We start from the raw sequence: 21,765 nt of genomic DNA, 5'->3' as shown, positions 1-21,765 counted from the left end.
TCTCAGTTAGCTCTACTGGGAATCAGCACAGCGGTTTCAGAGCCCAAATAATATAGATATAGATAAATATCATTAAGAATTAATTGAATAGTAAAATTATTACACATGGGGGATTCCGAATTTGTAATAATGTTATCAAAAACAACATTTTGAAAGTATTTGACGACGGAAAAAATATTCAACGACGGAAACGTTTATAATTTAATCACAAAGTTGAACTAAATAGACAATTTTGCTGCACAGTAGTCTCATGTTGTTCCGCCTTTGCATTCAGATGTATAGGAAGACCACCCGCTATGTAGAAGGTCGCTTCGAGACTTACTCCCTACAAGCTGTTATGGCAGCGCGGAGGTGGTCACGTGCGTATTTATAAAAGCGCATTTACAAATATAACCGAAGTACACTGTTTAGTAACCAAGTTGACCAATAAGACACTGTTTAGTAACCAAGTTGACCAATAAGACACCGCAGAATTGCACAACCTAATTGCAAAACTCGTGAAGTCTATCTAGTCTAGAGTTGTAACGAGTCGAGTCATTTAATGCTCGAGTCGAATAATTTCTAGCAATAGCTCAAGTGGAGTCGAGCCATATGACTCAACTCACTGTACAATCTAAATAGGGAAAATGTCACGATCCGAGTCGAGTCATTTCATTTTGAAAAGTCGAGTCTCGAGTCATGACTCGTTATAAGTCTGTACGTAATTATATTCGCACAATTTCCTGGGACAATTTCACAGGCCCTGTAATTTCACAAGGTATCTACACGCCCTCATTGAAGGCAATTCAAACTTGATACAGCTACATTGGATGATCGGAATGATCCTGTGCTGAGAACTTCACACAAATTCACTCACATGCAACGCTCGACTTTGAATGGTAGCAGGGAAGTGCATAGTGGTTATCAGCGCTAAACAACGCTCCGAGCTCCAAAAGCTGAGTTACTTTTAAAGCATGCCTAATGCAGTCAAATACGAACCAGTTGTACTTAAACGCCAGCTTGGACTATGGAGTTGTATTGCCATGACAATAGGCCCCATTATCGGGAGTGGAATTTTCATCTCACCAAAAGGGATTCTACAAAACGCTGGCGGGTCAGTCGGATGGGCTCTCATCATGTGGATAGCTTGTGGCGTTTTTGCTACCTTTGGTGCCTTAAGTTTAGCAGAGTTAGGCACAATGTTTAGAAAATCCGGAGGCACTTTTTTGTATATTTTGACAGCCTACAATAGGTTTATAGCTTTTGTATATGTGTATTGTTTCATCATGATTATTAGACCAGCGTCCAATAGTATCGTATCGATTACAATGGCTGAGTATTTGATAGCACCGGCTTTTCCTGGATGCGAACGTACAATTCCTGTAAATGCCGTCAAACTAATCGCAGTATTCGTTCTCAGTAAGTATTGTTAAGACACATGCTCGTTTGAATGTTTTACAAATTTATTTACTTTTATAAGGCTCTTTTTATCGAACATTTGATAATGAATCGTTATACATTAAAATATTGTCCACTGGATGTAAGTTGGATGTACATGGAAGTCTAGACCAGCTAAGATTGGTCTTAGAAACGTCACGGTCTCTGACCTGCTGGTCTCGGTCTTGGTCTTGGCTCTTCTGCTCCTGATCTCGAGGTTTCAATCCGAGACAGGGCTCCAGGCCAAGCCAGCCAAATTTCAAGATGCAAGTAAGAGCCCGTATACGTCAATGATTGCTACACCATAATTCTGAGTGATCGTCTGGCAGCCTAAACTTTCACTTTATTTCACGAGTACTTATTGTGATAATTGCCCGTGAAGCACGAAAAATATTTCAATTGTACACTATTTTAGCCCAAAATTAAGATGGAATTTTGCGTGTATTATGCAAATTTTAAATTTTACACGATTTCTGCCCAACATAAAGATGAAACTTTGTATTTTATTTGGCCAATTTTAAATTTTACTCTAGGTAGGGGTTGTAATTTTCTTTAGGGATTGAGTTAGCAAACCATCTCATTGGGTTTCAACTCCCTAACCCCCGCAAAAACCAAACTGATGAAAACAATTTTTTATCCCCCTACTTTACCCCCATCAAAATGCAGATTTTGATATCAGATGAAAACTCATATTTTTCTTATGAAAATTTCCAAATCGGTATATTTCCGAAGATATCATCAAAAAACTGTCGATTTTAGTCTTGACTGTGGTGTACCACGTTTGAGACTAATTCAACATGTTTTTGGAATAAAAAAAATAGGATCTTTCATTAATTTTGATATCAATATGATTATTACATGATCATGATGATTAGCATCAATAAACACACTGTAGACTATATCAAATTTTTATAATTTGTCATAAAATTTGTACTTATATTGTGATTTTTAAAAAATGAAAATTATTTGATATCAGAAAGACATGCTTCTTATTCAGAATGCAATTCGATAGGTCTGAGGTGCTCTCATGTCCCACAAAAAATACTGTCGAAACGCAATAAACGCTCATTTTGGATCCCTTAAAACCACAATGTGTGATTTGCTCCACAATCAGCTACAGCACTGGGTTGGTCATTATGCAGTCTTTCCGCCCAAGATCAGAACTACCAGAGCTTGCGCTGCTATAATAGCCCTCGCATGGTTTCGTAACAGATTATCTGAAAACAATAGCCATCAATCAGCTGTTTCCAGTCCCTTTATTACACGGTCCCCATAGATTGCGACGGAGATTAGGGACACCACAAACTTACCGCTAAGTGGAAACACTTTTAATTATTCACACCAAAAACAATGTGGCATTATCTCAAAGCTGAAACCATTTGATAATGTGGACATGAGGCATACCAACGAAGTATTATTGAAAGACGGGCTTTTAGAATTGTCAAAAGATTTGCTGCTTGCATAGTTAGAAAGAGTAGGCACCATTAATTAATAAAGTTCCGCCAACTTAAATATAGATGAGAAGAATATTGATTACGAGGAAATGCAGAGTATCAAGTTAAATTTGCAATAGTTAAACAGTAGTGCGCCCAAACAGTATTCTTGTGTGCGCTCGGCAGTATAATTCAGTATGCATGTAGAAATGTAATGAATAAGTTTGAAATGTGATGGCGTGTCGTGCAGACGTTATATACAGAAGTACATTTTACAATGATCGCGTCGTGTGACGTTTTATGCGTTCGAACATTTTACACCGTATTTGGACATTTCATGATTGCGCGCTGGTGTGATTGCGTGTGATTGGTCCCTAGCGGTATTTCCTTAACCCTAACCGCCTAAGGGCTTTTTGGCGACGGGAAGGGAAAGAAGGAAAGAATAAAGAGAGAAAAGAAAGAAAGAAGTTGTTTGCTCTGGGTGGGATCCGAACCCGAGACCCCTCGCATGCCAAGCACTCGGTCGGCGCCACTTTGCCACAGGTCTTGGGCATCGCTGGCCAGCGAAACCGTGCCTATATATCACTTAGGGCGATTGCGTCATCACACCACGTGGGATGCCGCACGAACAGCGCATATCAAGTAGTGTTTTGTAGTATACAGTAGGGTTAGGATTAATCGGTTATTCGATTTTTTACAGGAAAAATGAAATATAAAATTTGAATTATATATTGTTTTCAAATTTAAAAGAGGAAAATGTTACAGATGGAATTAAAAGAGTGATGGTTCGATCCTTGAATGAGGTTGAAGGCCATTCAGCGAAAGTGTAAAAAAAAATGAGTACAAGTTACTAAAAAAGTGAAGAGAAAAAAGTCATTAAAATATTGTCACTGAATATTGGGAATTGGGCAAAAAAAGAGGAACACAGCAGGAGAAACACCCATTCAAATACATGGAGCTAATTTCTCTACATAGAGAAATGTTATTACATTTTCATGTATAAAAATGTCCTATTTTGTCTTTAATACACGGCTTTCGGCTCAGCCACTTGCAGGTTATGTCAGTACATCAGTCTATGCTACTAACAAAGGTGGAAAACTGAATTTTGTGATTTTTATGATTTTCTGAATGGGCAAATCGGTGAATAGGTTTTAATGACTTTGCATTAGTTATTTTTTGGATATTGTGAAATATTTAAATATTGTGCTATGGACCTCGGAATATCCCCTGGGTCTGCCTCGGTTCCAAAGCACAATGTTTAAGGTATTTCACAATACCCTTACATCAAAAAGACTAGTGTGCAGTTATTACCTCTGAGGTACGCACCAATAGATATTATCGTGGGGGTGGGGGATGAGGCTAGGGAGTTTCTTACTCTCCAAGATGGTAAAAAATGACGTTGAATGAGTGAAAAAATTGTTATGACCCTAACTCTCTAGCTCCCACCCCCATAATATCTAATGGTGCGTCCCTAAATTATCCACACTTGCGGCACACTTGTAGCACACACACATAGCTCTAGTATAGAGCCTCTGCCACTGCCCAAAAGTAATTATGAGGTTTGACTTAGCGATTCAATCATGTTTCACTGTTGTTCATCACCGATTAACAACGATGCGGCCGCGTCGTCTGCGGAAGTAAACCACGCAAACGCGCCGGACGCGAGTTGTTAATCGGTGATGAACAACGGTGAAACATGATTGAATCCCTTTCAACAACGAAACAAGCTAAAGATGTCTAATTCACATGATTCTTTCATTCGGAATGTCCGTTTGTCATTGCCACTCAACCTTACAAGAAGATTGCGGAATTTCTCTGTTGATATCAGCAATAAAACTAAAGAATAAAGCGGTAATATTTAGCTGCTACCGCTAACACAAGAGAGTTTATGTTTACGCAAGTTCCAGGCATGGCGAATTTTACGCGATCATGCGTAACGAGTACGCGTAACCTTGCGTTCGCGTATATATACTACTGCAAGTGCTGTGGATTCATCCCGGATTAACAACGGTTGGCTCCTGTACAAAGGTATAGGAAGAGTTGTTGAATATACCATGTACAAACAGCCTCGGCGCTAACGCGCCTTGATGTCGGCGCTACGCGCCTCTACTGTTGGACATCGCGATCCGAGGGAACTGACCAAGTTCTAACTCGCACAAGGCATTATTCTACCAACATTTAATAAAAATATTAATTTAATCAAACAAATTAAGAGCTATTTAAGCAGCTGCGTCCAGTATGGTTATTAAAATACAAAAAAATATTATTAGGGCCCTACTTGTGGGTGTTTTTTTAATTGCAAAAATTGCATATTTTGTTTTATAATGATTAGATATGGCCCACAACACAATCCTTCAATATTTATTATTAGCTCACAAAATATAATTATATCATTTTCAAGATAATTTAATTTGAAATTGATTTGTATTGATTTGTAAAATCAAAAACACGCAATATCTTAAATTAGAAGATTTTTTGACTTCAACACTACTTAAAATTTGATCGCCAACCGGGAGCGCTTTCACAGTACCAACTGTGTCCTCATACGTATGAATATACAATTTTATACGCAATATTTTATCTTTTTAGTATTTTTAATGTTTTAATTTTAAAGTAATATAACTGTCTTACTTCTGACCACAACTCGTTAAAATCCGCAAAACATTGCTATGCTTTTTCTTGTTTGCATGTAAATCTCCTATACACGTACTCTGTTTTTTTAAATAAAAAAACCATAGCATTTGAATTCGAAAACATGAAGCCATGTGGTCTCCCACGTGGCACTGTCAACCCTAATTTTTGTCAATGTAACTCAAAATCACAGCATAAAATAACATTGAACTTTTGTGGTCAGTTCTATTATTCTTTTCTGTAGATAAATCAACAAATTAACACAGCTGATGTTGACATATTAGTATGATAAAGACATGTATTTTGATTGAAATCACAAAATCTTCATGCAGTAGGTTTTTCGAATCCCGCATAAAAAGCTTTGATAAGCGCCTCAACACGTTTTTTTCTTGTTTTTTCTTTCCTTTTTTAAATTTTTTTATATTAATTGTTTTCACAGCTACAATTACAGTTCTGAATATCTACAGTGTACCATGGAGTTACCGTGTAGAGATATTTCTCGATGTAACCAGGCTCTCTGGTCTGTTAATGATTGTGCTTATGGGCATTACAAGACTTGCACAAGGTATCGTAATGACTAATTAAGATCTGATTTAAGTAGAATAGATGGCTGTTCAGCCTTTCCTAGTTAAATTGTTTCAAAATTATAATATATTATATAAGGGACACTAAACGTCTTCATATAATTTTATTGTTATGCTATTAGTATGTTATCTGAAACAGCAATCAAATATTCCTACATAAACTGAACTATAATTGTGGTTGTTATGCGGTATGTTGTAATTTTACGCTGAGGCCAAAAACTGGAAAAACGTTTAACATCTCATGAGAATTTTGATGAACCGAGAGATTATTGATGCTGGAATTACTTAACACATAATTCGATCCATGGATACTGCAAGCTAAATGCTTTAGCATCCATGTGTCTTTATGGTTTTTGAAAAGAGTCGAATATGTGCTTTTGTTTTTATTTTATTTTGTTTATTTCAGGACACACAGATAATTTCCAGGGTGCATTTACTTCATCAGTAGATCTTTCTTCTCTCCCACTAGCCTTCTACTCAGGAATGTGGGCATATAGCGGCTGGTAAGACGACCATTGGAGAATGAATTTGGAGAAAACCTTCTGATAATTACAAACACTCGCTGAGCAACAAGACCTTCCCTCTAAGCTTTTAATCCGATAAGCGGATTATCTATTTGTTTTCATGAATTGGAAGACATTCTTTGATGTATTACTGAGCTCAATCATCTGAAATAACTGGAGCGTGAGCCACCCAGGCTGGTGGCTCAGCATAGTATTTTATTAACAGAAGGTTTTCTCCAAATTCGTTTCCTAATGCGTTGTATGTGTAGATTACGTGTGGGGTGTGTGGTACGGGCAGGGGTAGTGGGGTTGGGTTGGATTGTTTATGGGGGAATATTTTATTTGTATAAGACATAGCCCAGCAAGCACAAAACTTGTATTTAAAACGTAATTAACGTGTTAAAAACGTGTCACTGGTTTTGGCCGGAACGTTTATCGGTTTATATGAAAGTTATGAAAAAAACATCATTGAGGCCGAAAAAGTGGCATTCTTTGTACCGTGTTCGTGGGCTTGATTTTCATTTAATTCACTTTATTAACCGTGTCCACATTTGATGCAATACATTGTAGCATTATCGAATAATTACAAAAGTGGATATTTCGTTTCAGGCAGCTTATGCCAGCTATTATTGAAGAAGTCGTCAACCCAGCAAGGTAAGAGATAAGGATTGTTTTTATTACAATAATACATATATAATATAATAATGAATTATTATATCTCAGATGTTCTGTACATCTTTTAGCCCAGACGACGCGACGGCATTGAACTTTCACCAATGTAAAGCTTCTTGCATCCCTTGTATCTCATGCACATTATGTCGTAGACGATGTTGGCGCACACACAAGTGACACATGGCTTGTGATTTACACATTAACATACATTAACGTAACCGCATTAAAGAATCTGAAATACATATTTTTTATATTGAATAATATAATCGAAACAACAATACTTGTAGACTTGTAGACACATTTTTAATAATTCAATAAACAAAATCCATAGGATACAATATTAGACAAATGGTTTGATGGTTTCCAAGATTATCTATATTTTACTCAAATTATTGAAAATAGAGAAGACACGATACTGAAAGCACTGGGAGCACTAACGATGCAAATATTGGGCAGTGTCTCCGAATCCATTAGCAAAATTGTTCCCAGAAACTTCAAAAGTGCATACTAGGCCTATATAGTATACTTGAGATCATTTTCGAAACGATAACAATAAAAAATACGTGCAGATGAAGCACCAGCATTTCCAGTGCACTGGAAAAGTGCAACCATTTGAGTTACAGCATCCTCTCGATCCGTTAGCAATGGTTAGATGAATGTGTTTATCATATTACTTTTCAATTCATGAAGCTAAATGTAAAACGTAAGAAACTTGTAGCTTAGGTCAACACTTAAATGTGAAGCGTAAGACATTTTAACTTCGGCTCACACTTAAATGTAAAGCGTAAGAAATTCTAGCTTCGTTCAACACTTAACAAACACAGTGTACAAATCCATCTGCAATTTCCTTGATCCTAGTCTGGTAGATTGTACCATTTTTCACCATGCGATGGCGTGTGGGCTTACGTAATCATAGTAAAGTGTACAAGAAATTTGCTTGGGGCAACAATTAAATGTAAACGGTAAGAAAATTGTAGCTTGGGCAAAAATGTAAAGCGTAAGAAATTTTAGCTTCGGTCAACACTTTATTTATTAACACTAATCTTATCATGCTTATTACCACCTTCAGTTTGTGGAGTGAATTCAGTATTCACGGTATTATAGTGTCATTCGCAAGGCGTCTGTACCTCTGCCTATTGACAACCACATGGTATATTCTCTCCGTACTTTTACTAAAATTGGCAAAATGTTTTTTACCCATTCAGGAATATCCCACTAGCAATAATAATTTCAATGGCCGTCGTAACTGGTGTCTATATCTTCACTAATGTGGCTTACTTCTCTGTGCTATCGGCAGACCAACTACTAGCATCGGACGCTGTGGCATCTGTAAGTATTGGACTATTCCAGAAATTTTCCACCCCTCCCCTCTGACAAAATTAAATTTTAAGAAAAATTTCGGATTTCCCTTGGGCGATTTTGCACAATTATATGCCATTTCCCGAGCCACTCATAACATAACAGTCGGATTTTCCAGCCGAAATTTTAGGGTGTACAATTTGAGATTTATATACATTTACACCAAAAAGCTATGGGAATTCCCAATTTTGTACATTCCGATGTGCATCTGGACGGGAAATGGGATTGTTTCGACATTTCATGATAGGAATTCCCAAGCAGTATTGAGGGGGGAAAGTGTGGGAAATCCCAATGTCATCTTTGGGGGTATGTAGAAAATGTCTGGAATAGCCATTTTAATCGGGTAACGGTTCCCTATTCCTGGCTTGTCAGTATAGTACTAATGCGGGACTAGCTACAGTTCCGATACCAATGTTATATACAATCAAGTTCATAAAGTTCATGGAAAAAATAAATTTTCACGATCAAAATAGACATGCACTAAGTATTATATCATGTATATATAATTCAATGTGAAAGAGTAGCTAACGTATTGAATTTATTTAACTTACAGGGTGTCCCTGAAAGAACTGTATCGTCGGAAACTTAATTGTTTGGGTATTTTAACGCCATAACTACACATAACAAAATCAGCTATTACATACTTTTTTTAATTTTGACAATTGACCACACCGTTCGTGAAATATAAGAATTTTACGAAACCCCCTCATTTTCAAACCAGATGATCTGTTTTCGGAGTGCTAATTACTGCGCATCATTAGCGCACGAGGCGTCTATTGTCATTGACAGATACGGTATTTGACTCCGTGGAAAGGTTTTAGTTTCGTAAAATTCTTTTATTTCAAAAACGGTGCTGTCAATTGTCAAAATTCAAAAGGTATGTGATAGCGGATATATTTCTCAACCACATCAACTTTTTAGTTTTGTTTGGTTTATGCATTAAAATACCAATAAAAATCTGTTTCCGACGACGGTTCTTTCAGGGGTTCCCTGTAAAATCGCTATTCAATTTAGTATAATCTTTAATCGACATTATCTTTTTCGTCATTTTCCTCATATTCATCTTCTTGGAACAATTGATTAAATGCCATCATCTTTCAGGAAGTAATTGGAGAAAAAGTCCATATAGTTGTTGACTGCCCACGGGTCTCTTTATATGCTATACTTGCTCTTTCCTTGGCTTTATCTTTGCTGATGCCTCCATAATTTCCATACTTCGCACTCCTCATCTCTTCAGTTGATTCTTTGGCTTCTTCAAAGTAGTCTTGATAGGCGGTATTGTCAGTTCAGAACTATACTCATTTTCATCCGGTGCCTCATATCTTCTGCATCCGACTCCTTTTCCTCTGAAGACTGGTTTCACCCAATCATTTGAAGATTGACCTTCAAAGTTTCAGCATGGTCTTTATTTTCACAGTCAAAATTCACCTATCCATGTGTGTGACCAACGCTTTGGTCGAATGTATAACGTAAGCAGACATACACCGAAGAAGAATCTACAACGAATGAAATAATTACGAATTATTCTGCAAATTCTATATAGGTAACGATTACAAATGGATTATGATCCTTCGTTTCAATTGAGGAGATTCAAAATTGGAAGATCTGAAAGCGAATCTGCAGACAAAGGCCGGTATTCACAAAAGGAGAATAACTTTAGTCCTGGACTAAATCGGAGGTTTAGTCCAGGACTAAAAAGTTATTTGGTATTCTACAAAGGGGACTAGGTTTAGTCCTGGACTAAAATGATGCAAAAACGGCACCAAATTTAGTCCACTGAGGGGGCAGGTTTAACTTGTGGACTAAGCGGTGACCGGTGGCTGTGAAATAGCAGTTTTGGGCACTTTTTTAAGCATTTTGTTGAATAAAAATACTGTCAGGGGCAAACAAAGTGATCAGAACTTTCAAACTTACTGCAGCTTTGTAAATGTTATGAAAGATCGCCTTGGAACCTACGTAAATAAGTTTATAGGCCGAGTTTAGTTCACCAAACCGGGAATCGGGCCGCGAAACTACAAGAAAGGCTGAAATTTCCGGTGAGTATTGTGATATTTGTTCATTTTTTTAATTTAAAAAACGAATTAAAACATTAAAGGACATCATCTGTGACGAAACATCATTAACATGTAAATTAGTAACGCCCCGCCCATCAACAGTTCCCGGAAGTGCTTTATTAATGCCCGTAATTTTGACATGTAGCCGTACCTACCGCCACATTTGACATTACTCGGGTAAAAATGTCCAATTTTCCAATCTAAAAATGCATTTGGTATATTTTTCGCTCGTGTAAGATTTAACGGAGACTGTGGTTTGCCAAGTAATGAAGCATAGACGTGAATTAGTAGCCAGGTATGCCGTAAGCAGAGCTATTTTCAACCTTGCATTCATGCCACGTAAGCTTAATACGTAGGCCTATGGCCATGATGGATATATGTGAGTATGTCCTGATGTATTTGCCATACATCATGAAATGCTAGCCTACATGTATAAACAAGTCCTGGTGTAAAGGTAAACAGTGGATCACGGCGATCAGAAGGACATCATGGTTAGGTTTACTAGCTCCGATTGAGACTCCATGTCGCAGCGCGATGCGATGCTGCAATACGAATACGATGAAATCTGAGCAGCCAGGTTTTTACGAGTTTGCATGCTCGGCGGACGGCGGTGAAAATTCTCATTTTGCGATGGAAATTTTGTCGACAATGAAAGTTGAGCTTTCTTCGCATTGAGCTGCGATATCATGGCCATGCATGCAAATGAACATTTTATTTCATCGCATAAAGTCTGGTTCTTACTCCACATCGCAGTGCGATGCGATGCTATAAAAACTGAAACCTGAGCCAGGTTTTTACGAGCTTGGTGGTAAGAATTCTCATCGCGCAGTGGAAATTTTGGTCCGCAATGGAGTTGGATTTTGTTCAACTTTATAGCATCGCGCTGCGATATTGCACCCGTACACGCTTGTGATTGGCTGCTGTAAAATCAAGGTCGGCAGAATGACCATAAAAGGAGATGCAGACCTCACATGCTTTTACAACATCGCAGCATCACACGATGAAATTAAAATGTACATTTTAATTTCATCACGCGATGCTGCTAGGTTTTAAAAGCATCACATCGCGCTGCAATGTGGAGTAAGAATCGGACTTGATGCCGCAATGTTTTAAAAGCATAGCATCATGCTGCGATGTGTTGTGGAGTCTGAATCGGACTTTAGGGATGTCCTTCTGATTGCCGCGATCCAACGGTTACCTGGTATAAAGCCATAAAACAGTGCCAGTACAGTGGTGATCACCCAGGCTTTAAAGCATTATCCACCCTGATGTGGCAGTGACGTCAGTGCGCATTGCATTGGGCGCAGCAGTACAAAGCGCTGGCGTACACACACATATGCTTAAAGACGCTGCATATGCACACACAAAACAGCTGCCTCAATACTTTGACGTCACTGCCACATATCAGTGTGGAAAATGCTTTATTCATTTGCTTTTCCTGGCATATGTTTGGGACTCAGCCTACTAAAAGCCAATATGGCATAGAAGTAGCAGCTATCTATATTCAGCTAATTCCTTCAGCGGTGTCCAGGTGCTCTTGCTGATAATCTCAAGTTCTCATTTAAAAAGAACTATACTGTGTCTCGTCTCAAGTTTAGAGTAATGCCATGTTGGATCTTGTAGTGGCAGACTCGACAATAGCAGCGCCACCGGGGGGCATGGGGAAAAATACCCCAGTCAGAACTCTTGCCCCCCTATTTCCCCCCAGTAAAAACCCAAAATTACGATACTTTTTGCTGTAATTTTGTGCAAAATTGGTTGATGTTGCCCCACCCTGAAATTCATTTTGCCCCCTCAATTGACCCCCCTGAAAAATGCCCTTCTATTAACGTTGCGCACATATTGAATCTACCACTACAAAATCCAACATGGAGTTACTCTCAACTTGAGACGTCACAAGACAGACTATAGGTCATCCCGTCATGACTTGTTACCTGGCATCACCGGTGAATGAGGTGTCGATCCAATGATGACATGATTGAATTGGCCAATCAGAGCCAGACTTTCTTGTTTATACTAAAACAGTGCCAAATCTCAGACCACGGAAGGTTCTGATGTATACTATAGTAGGCCTACTTGAAATTGTATTTGTATAAGGTCATTTTCACGGTAAAGGGTGTAACTTTGGATTTTTAACATTTTAATCCGTAGTGTTCTAATAAAGCCACAGAATTCCATAATTTTTGGCCACATAAGTCATCTAGTTAGCAGCTACCTTGGGTAGCATAATCAGCTTTGGGAGTTACTGCGTTCAGTTTTAGCAGGCTTAAATGTACTTAATATTGCCATTTTGAAAAACTATAAAAACAGTAACATTTTTGTAAAACCCTGTGTTTTCTTCAGTTAGTTCATGGATAATTTTTCTTATCCTGAAAGTACAGTCATATGTTCAGTAAACACTGCCACATTAGATTTAATTGTGAACGGCCTTGTATTTTTGAGAACCGGACTTCAATATTTGTCGTTTGAGGCTTCATTTTCCGTTAACAATTGTTAACAAACTTTGTGGGTGTAGCTTTGGTTCATAATTCTTGGTTATTTCTTCACTTCTTCTTGATTTATAACAGTTGTTATCTTAACTTGAAATGGGTAACAAAATTAGCCGATTTGCAAGCTTTTAAAATTTTTATAAAATCTTGACTTCAAATAGCCGTTTTTCCGTTAACTTTTTGAAGCCTCCGAAACAAACTGTTCAGCAAGCTTGTGCAAATATAAATAAAAGAGCTCATCCAATCTATTTATCAAAATGTAGCAAAGTAGATCCTCAAGTCACATGTTTTTAAATCGTGGAGATATATATCACCGTTTGAAAATGGGACCCAATACAAACTTTCCGTTAACAATTGAAGCCTCCGAAACAAATGAAGCCTCCGAAACAACAGTAAACTTAATTATCATCTATGCATATCTAAATTGGTGTGTTTCATAATGATATCTGCATTGTAATTATTACTTGATATGTGCAGAATGTCATAAATTTAAAAAAAAATTGACATTATGGGTAATGTTTGAAAAATATACTGATACCTTAAAAAGCCTGTTTCGGAGGCTTCACATGCAAAAAACACCATACTTAACAAATGGGTGAAAAAATTAATGTGTGATAAATCTACAATATCTGCCGCATAGAATCATTGATTCAATACACACAAGAAAATAACAGCTTTGATGATCCCAACACTGCTGTTTTCAAAAAAACTACTTCTGCAATGTTTAACAATTGTTAACATGAAGCCTCCGAAACAAAAAAAATGACTTGCTGTGATAATTTAATTTTTGTCACAACTGAAATTCAATACTTAGAAGCAAAGCATGAAAATTGGTAATTGTGATATTTTTCACCTATTTTTTTTATGTCAACTTGTAGTAGTTAGCTAAATATTTTACTTTTATGATCACCTGTGTTGTTAACTGAAGCCTCCGAAACACAAATCGCTTGAATTGCCAATTCTAAAAAATAACTCCAATTTCTGTGAAACTTGGCTGGGAGGTTCCTTTCATCAAGTAGTATTTGTACATTAAGTTAGACATTCAAATTATTTTAGGAACCCAATTAAAACTTAAAAAATATGTTTAAGGTTTGGAAATTTCCATTGTAAATGACACTTGATGTTAAAAATTTTCAAAACTGCAATTACAAACATAGCAAAACATGGTATAAAATTTAACTTATATCTGTTGACTTACTTTGGAATGGAATTTCACATGTATTCCAGCTTTCATGTCAAAATTTTCTGAGGTTATGTAAAATACATTTTTTCTTAGATTTTAACCAAAATGTTATGCAAATGTCAAATTTTTATTAGAAATCAAAAGGTTTAAGCCTTGAAACATTATTTTACTTGAATTTAAGTTGCTTCTATGCATGATTTCAGTAAACAGAAACATAAAAGTGGTTTGAAATTTTGACCCTAAAAATCAAAAGTTACACCCTTTACCGTGAAAATGACCATAATCTACCAGTGGCGTAGATTTTCTTTTTGACATTCATTCGGGGGGGCGGGGGGATGGGGTTGAAAATTTTTTTCTTGAAGTATAGTGAATCCAGCCCCTTTGGGCGATAGAATAAGTTTATGATACAAAGGTACGAATGTGCACGAAAAAAATTGACATTTTGAAGCTAAACTGTTGAAATAGGGTGCAAAAGGGGAATAAATTCACGCGAAGCGCACACAAATTTGCAATTTTGAGGCTAAAATGGCCAAATATGAGGTTAACTTGGTCAGAAACCCACATACAGGCATCAACATTTGGGGGATGATTGTACAATGGACCACCCCCCCTGGAAAAATATTGGGGGAATGGCCAAATTCCTTGATTCAGCACGCCTTACAAAACTTTGCATGATTGTACGTAGGCCCCTACGTACATACATGTGTATGCTCTGCAAGCTTATCCACAAAAACATGTGCACAAGGTGGTTTTTTTGGGGTACCCAGAAAAAATTTCAAATCAAATAATAATTGCATTCCCGGGAAATTTAAATTTAAAGTGTGTTTTCATCTAAGATCCACATGACCCATATGGAATATGTTAGAAAGGGGGAATATGAATTTTAAATGGAATGAACACATTAGGCAGCTCCATTGAATTCCATACACCCTCTGAAAAAGATTCAGTAGTATCTGAGAGAGTGTGAGTTTCAAATTTTCAAATTTTCAAAATCTTTCACAGGGGGAGTGTGGACTTTAAATGGCTTAGCCCAATATTATTTATTTCGACTTTTACAATAACAAAATGTCTCAATTCCAAGTTCAATTTCATGAAAAACAGTATAAAACTTGCTAGTGCTATTAGGTTTTCATGACAGGACAAATGTTCATTTTACACAAGTGTTCTAAATATTTGAAGAGGTATCTATTTCTGAAATGTTGCCATTTTGTTAATTGTTTCAGATGTGTGATTCATTGGTTGTACTGAAAGCTATGTTGGTTTGGTTGCACTGAAACTGAAAACTGGAAATTACGGCCTTAGCCTTCACCTAAATCTGTAAATGGTGAGTCTTTTTTTTAATATGTTTGATATACAATATGTAAGAACAATGGAAACATGATAAAAGGATGTCAATTCTTTAAATTTGCAAGATTTGAAACCGACACAGCCTGATGACACACCCCTGCCTGTACACTAACACTCACCTCACTCCAAATGCCCATACCGGCATAGCCACCTTTTCAACATCTGTGAGCATGCACCCGGGGCATGCACACATACACACCCCACCCAGTCCCACAGTAATATTGGGCTATTCCATTTAAAATCTTCACTGCCCTTGTGGAAGCTGTTAGAAATTGTCAGCTGAATTTTCAAATGGAATTAGGCAGCTCCATTTGATTCAGTCTGAATCTTCCATAGAAGGGGAGTGAGTGTCAAATAGTGTTAGTTAATGTGCTAATTCCATTTGACATTCATACTCCCCCTGTGGAAGATATTTCTAAATCTTCAACAGGTTGAGTGTGGACTTAGCCCAACTGCTATAATAACATATAATGTCTGAATTCCAAGGTCATTTTCATGACAAACTGTATAAACTTTTTTTTTTTCAAACAACAATTATGATATTTAGATCACATTATACTCGTGCAACAGCCAAGGCCTTTTCCTGTCACATCATTTTGGTTACTATGAAGCTGGCTTTTCATGTTCACTTTACCTGTACAGTTGCAATCCACTTACATAAACAGAAATCAGTGCATGAGTTCACCAAAGCAAATCATGACTGTTGGGGTCTGCCTATCTATTTAAATATCAAACAAGTGTCATTTTATACCATAGAAATTCTAAGGGACCGTTCACAAACACTTGTTGGGGGCCTGATGCAAAAAAATTTATCACAAAAAAAATTCAGCCCCCCCCCTTTACAGACCTCAAAAATTTCAGGGCCCCCCCCCTTTTTGACATGAAAATTATGAGTCAACCCCATAGAAAAGCATATAAATTCAATTATTTTCCCAGGAAAATTTTTGGTCATTTTTTCCAGGCCCCCCTTAGGAGGGTCCAAATTTTTCAGGCCCCCCTTTTTGCATCAGGCCCCCCTAACAAGTGTTTATGAAGGGTCCCTAATGCCTTCATAAGTCCCTGGCAACAGAGTGCAATACATGTAGGTCTGCTGTCTGCAAGCTCCTAAAGTAGGACTAAATATCATAATAGTTGCCAACTTCAAGGGTTTCTCATGTGCTAGGTTTTCATCGCAGGAAATATGTTAATTTTGTGTTCAAAATCTTTGAAGATGATATGATTGATATCTATTTCTAAAACGTTGCTATTTTGTTTTCAGTTGTTTCAGATGTGCCATAAGAGAACAGAAAGCAAGAAATACAGCCTTAGCCTAAATCTATAAAGGGTGAGTTTCTTTTAACATGTTTAATATACAATGTTCCTTGTAAGAACCATAAAATCCATAAATTTTTGATACTTAAAAGATGTAAATTCTTTAAATTTCATAGTAAGTTTTGAGAAACCTACAATCACATTGTAACATGTTGTAATAACAAGACTTGTAACGACTCAACTCAGACTCGACTCATCATTTTAGGATTTGTCTCTTGACAAAATCTCAAATGGCTCCGACTTCAGGTTTAGTCTCTAAATCCCAAGAGGTGACTCGTTTTATTTTAGCCAGGTGTAGCCAGATTGACAGCCTCATTTCCCCTCCCACTTTATCCTATCAAAATAGAGGTTTGGTACCAGAATTATCATAAATCCAGTGAAATTTAGGGCCTGAAATTTGTTCTGTTTACATATTATGAACAAAATAGTAATAGCCTCACCCCCATGGTTAACCCTGCACTGTTAACATTATTTACACCATTGTGAAACAACTGCTTACATCAAAGCCACTTGTATAATTATTATAAAACTTTGTAATCAGATTATTTTGGTACAAAATGAAATGCCAAAAAAATCTGACCACCCACCTTTAAAAATTATATAAGACAATTTAAGGATCTCAAAAATGAGAGAGAGGAGAAAAGAGAGAGCCCCAATATTATGAGTTTTAACTACGCTATTTCTTTCTTTCCTGCTACAGACCACTTCAAGCATGATGAGTAGTAACATTTGGCACCACCAGTTGGAAGACTAAAGATGTTTGTACAAGATCTCTTCTGTGGACGTTTCAAAGGAAATCAATTTACAGATGATACGTAAATGTTAAAGAACCACTGAATTTGATATAGAGCCGAGATTGCAAAATTACACTGAACATTTTTCTGGACCATTCCATTAAATCAGCATAATTATGCCTCTTCATTTTAAGTGTGTGAAAAATGTTTGTTACAGTATTTAATTCATACAATTTGAATTTTATATCTTTATGCAACTTTCTATGGTGGCAGATTAAAGTTTGAAGTTGTTATTATTGATCTTGCAATTTATTAAGCCAAAGCAGATAATTGTAACCCCTTTTCTTGTTGACATTTGTTTATTAATCTTAAGCTGCCCCAAATACAGTGTAGTTTCTCAGTGAACATTTTGTCTGTTTTTGCCATGGTAGTACAGGGTGCTATCGGGTAGTTTTTGAGTTACGATCTAATTTTACTGCAGGGGGCAACCCGCCACTCAAAAGACCTGTTACTCAGAAAGCCCTCTATTCAGAAAACCTGTCAAATTCTGAATAGGGGGCTTGTTTTCATTTAAAATGACCCGCTAACCAGAAGACCCATCAATCAGAAAACACCTTAATCAGAAGGGGGTATTTTGCGGGCCTTCTGATTAACGGGCCCTTTGCACCCCTTCTATTCAGACAATCCGCCATTCAGAAACCCCAGTTCTCAGAAGTTAGGGTTAGGGGTTACGGTCAGGGTTAGGGTTAAAACAGCCCACTTGTCAGTGGGCATTCTGAGTAGCAGGTCTTCTAACAGATACAGCCCACTAGTCAGAAAATCCGCTAGCAGAAGTCGCACTAGTCAGAAAATTCTGAGAACCGGGACTTTTACATAAAATTCAACAAAAAGCCCACCATTCAGAAAGTCTGTTATTCAGAAGGCCCACTACTCAGAAAATTCAGACTAACGGGCCTTCTGAATAATGGGTTTTCTGAATAGCAAGCCTTGAACTACCGGGTCTTCTGAGTAACCGGCTGCACCTGACTAGAATTGGTTCTCCATTTTTTTATGCCCCCTGTGCTTCTCATGAGGGATCAAAGGGTCATAATGGGGCCAAAATTTCAAATTTGTTCTATCATGTTGCAATCCATTCCTCAAATTGTTGGTCCTCTCAGTACTTGGAATAAAAAAGTCAACTGTCATTCTGAACTAATGGTTAGTTCAGGAGTTGAGTAAAATAGGTCAAAGGTTAAATATCATGTGCACAGTGGCCAAATTTTCAAAGTGCACCAATTTAACCACAGCTTATCTCAAAATACTCCTCTGGGCAAACAAAATAGGAAAACAATTTGTTTGAGAAATGTATATAACCTCAGAATAGATGAAATCGCATGATGAGTCAAAGGTTATGCATGCACATTTCTATTTGACTTTGACTGCATTAACTCTCATAGTATATGTTTCAGATTTCCTATATTGAGGGGAGTAATTTCGATTAAAATCAGACCATATTTTAATTTTGATCTCTGTGTATGAAATATTTGACATTTGACCCATCTGACCTTACAACTCCTGAACTAAGCATAGTAAAAGATGATGACCATTGACTTTTTTATTCCCTGCCATGAGAGAAATAATTTGAGATACATTACAACATGATGGGACTATTTTTAAGTTTTGGCCCCACTGTGACCTCCGACCTTTCGTGTGGAGCACAGGGGGCCGGGGCATACAAAAAAATGGAACCAAATTTGTATTATTTCAGGTTTAAGGATGCCAAAAAACATTGGTTCAACTAATGTAGCAAAAGAAAATCCCAAACCCATAGGGGACCGTTCACAAACACTTGTTAGGGGGGGCCTGATGCAAAGGGGGGGGGGTCTGAAAATTTTGACCCTCCTAAGGGTGGCCCTGAAAAAAATGATCACAAATTTTCTTGGGAAAATGGGGTTGACCCACAATTTTCATATCAAAAAGGGGGGGGGCTGAAATTTTTGAGATCTTAAAAGGTGAGGCCCCGAAAAAAGTTCACTATGAATTTTTTTTTTGCATCAGGCCCCCACCCTAACAAGTGTTTGTGAACGGTCCCTAGTGCCTTGTACTATGGATATTTTAATGGATAATATACTTCAAATGTGTCAATACATTATTATCATCAGCAAAATCGATAATTAGAGACATTCCTGGAAATGTATGATATTGATGTTCCTGGTAAACATGTTAAAAAATATAGAGAATAATAGGTTTTCCCGTCCAATTTCAAACTTTGGTCGTTCAGTTTAATAAAAGTGTCATTCGTTTTCGCGCAAGATTGAATGATCGCAACGAATCCCGATTTCTTTTTCGCATTGTGAGCAATCCATTTCATTTTAGTTCAATCAAATTAATGTATGATCAGAACAATTCATTATTGTGAGTTCAATTTCGTTCTCGAATGTTTCAATTTCACCATTAGACGTCTAATTTAAAGAAATAGGCAATCAATTTCGCCAAAGATGCACGGGGATTGCGAAACGTTGTTAATCCTATTTTCAATTTCATGCATTGACAATCTAATTAGCGAAAAGGAATTCAATTTGAAATTATGTGCATTTTCAAGTATACTGACATAGGCCTATAGGCCCTATACGTCTACGTTGCAGCAGAAAAAAAGTAAGTAGCCCTATGTAACACAGAATAAACACACAAATGTTTTAATGGGTAATGCTTGTAATGAGAAGTTTACTTTAGGTACAGTGTTCATTTATAAACACATTAATGCTTGCAAATGTACGAATACGAATGTAACATGTTAATATTGTTTTAAACACACGAACGCATTAAAATATATTTAAAACGTCGTTTAACACGTTCGGGTGTTAGCAATATTAACACTTTAACATGTCAGTTAATCCAGTGGCGTAGCGTCATAGGGGCACGGGGGCACGTTCCCCAATCGATCTGAAAATCGAAAATCCCACAGAAAAATGGCCGAAAAACGGCTTGTGCCCCCAATCAGACCCGGTGCCCCCAATCATGGTCGGTTCCCCACCCCGAATAAAAATTTATAAAATGTTATACTATAGGCCTATATATAGTTCAGATTTTCACACAATGAAATGGACACGAAATGGGTCTAATTAAACAGGTTGTAATGTAAAGGATATGTTTATAAGTCGACTGCAAAATATGCTAAGCTATTTAATTTCTGGATGTTGTTTTGACTGTGTTCATTCAGTTTTTATTCTTATACTATACATATATATAAAAATACGAAGATTTAAAAAAGACCTATCGTAAGAAGAAGTAGCATTAACTTAAAGGAAGAGTTTCATTATATTTTTATAATTTATATGATTAACCACAGTAATGATTAACCAGACTGAGCTTGATTGAACTATGGGACATATACATCACTTTATGGTTTCTGAACTAAACCATGAAAAATATTATAATTAGTTATAATTCATTTTCTTTTTTACTATAGGCCTATGCATACGGCAATTTTAAACATGACTTAAAATGTTTTCCCTTCACATTTAATATAGCAACGTGCTTGTTTGAACAATGTTGACGATACATGTATCTAATGTGTAATATAAATAGCATTTTTATATTTGAACCATTGTAAAAAATTTAAGAACTTCTGGATTTGATTCTGCACTTTGCGAATTCGATTGAACATTTGTCCATTTTGTTTCCGCATATATGAATTTGTATTTCCAAATAGGCTCTGAATTCAAGGCCACGTGAATTTGGCTGCACAATTTGCGAAATTTGCTGCAATAATATGCGAAATTGGGTGCACTATTTAGAATTTTGAATGCGTATTAAACGAAATAGATTGCACATTTGCTAAATTGAAATCGAGAATGTAAGCGTTCATTCAATTTCGCGCGAAAAGGAATGACACTTATATTAAACTGAACGACCAAAGTTTGAAATTGGACGGGAAAACCTATAATAAAAATAGAAAAAAAAATGATAACCATAATAGTCATGTGTGTGTGTTTATGGCTCATTTGAATTTTGGTAACATATAAGGCCGTATAAAATTAATGTTTTGGTTCTCGTCAAGAGGATTTTTA

The 21,765-nt window shown here is 36.8% G+C and overlaps 1 protein-coding gene and 1 long non-coding RNA gene across 2 annotated transcripts in view; both read left to right on the top strand.

Moving 5' to 3' along the window:
- Positions 1 to 1,307: 1,307 nt before the first annotated feature.
- Positions 1,308 to 21,765, top strand: part of LOC140172600 (cystine/glutamate transporter-like) — a 34,087-nt gene continuing 13,629 nt past the window's right edge. The window contains exons 1-5 of the mRNA XM_072195738.1: positions 1,308 to 1,398; positions 5,920 to 6,045; positions 6,471 to 6,567; positions 7,177 to 7,221; positions 8,445 to 8,568. Coding sequence (XP_072051839.1) covers positions 1,308 to 1,398; positions 5,920 to 6,045; positions 6,471 to 6,567; positions 7,177 to 7,221; positions 8,445 to 8,568 — 483 coding nt within the window. The remainder of the gene's footprint in view (positions 1,399 to 5,919; positions 6,046 to 6,470; positions 6,568 to 7,176; positions 7,222 to 8,444; positions 8,569 to 21,765) is intronic.
- Positions 10,667 to 19,934, top strand: LOC140135922 (uncharacterized). Its single transcript, XR_011856587.1, has 4 exons — positions 10,667 to 10,947; positions 15,548 to 15,648; positions 16,930 to 16,995; positions 17,683 to 19,934. It is a non-coding gene; the product is annotated as an uncharacterized lncRNA (long non-coding RNA).

The sequence above is a fragment of the Amphiura filiformis genome, chromosome 16 (assembly GCF_039555335.1).
Source record: "Amphiura filiformis chromosome 16, Afil_fr2py, whole genome shotgun sequence".
In the NCBI taxonomy this organism is placed as follows: Eukaryota; Metazoa; Echinodermata; class Ophiuroidea; order Amphilepidida; family Amphiuridae; genus Amphiura; species Amphiura filiformis.
Note: the sequence above shows the minus strand (reverse complement) of the source record. Positions and strands in the feature narration are given on the sequence as shown.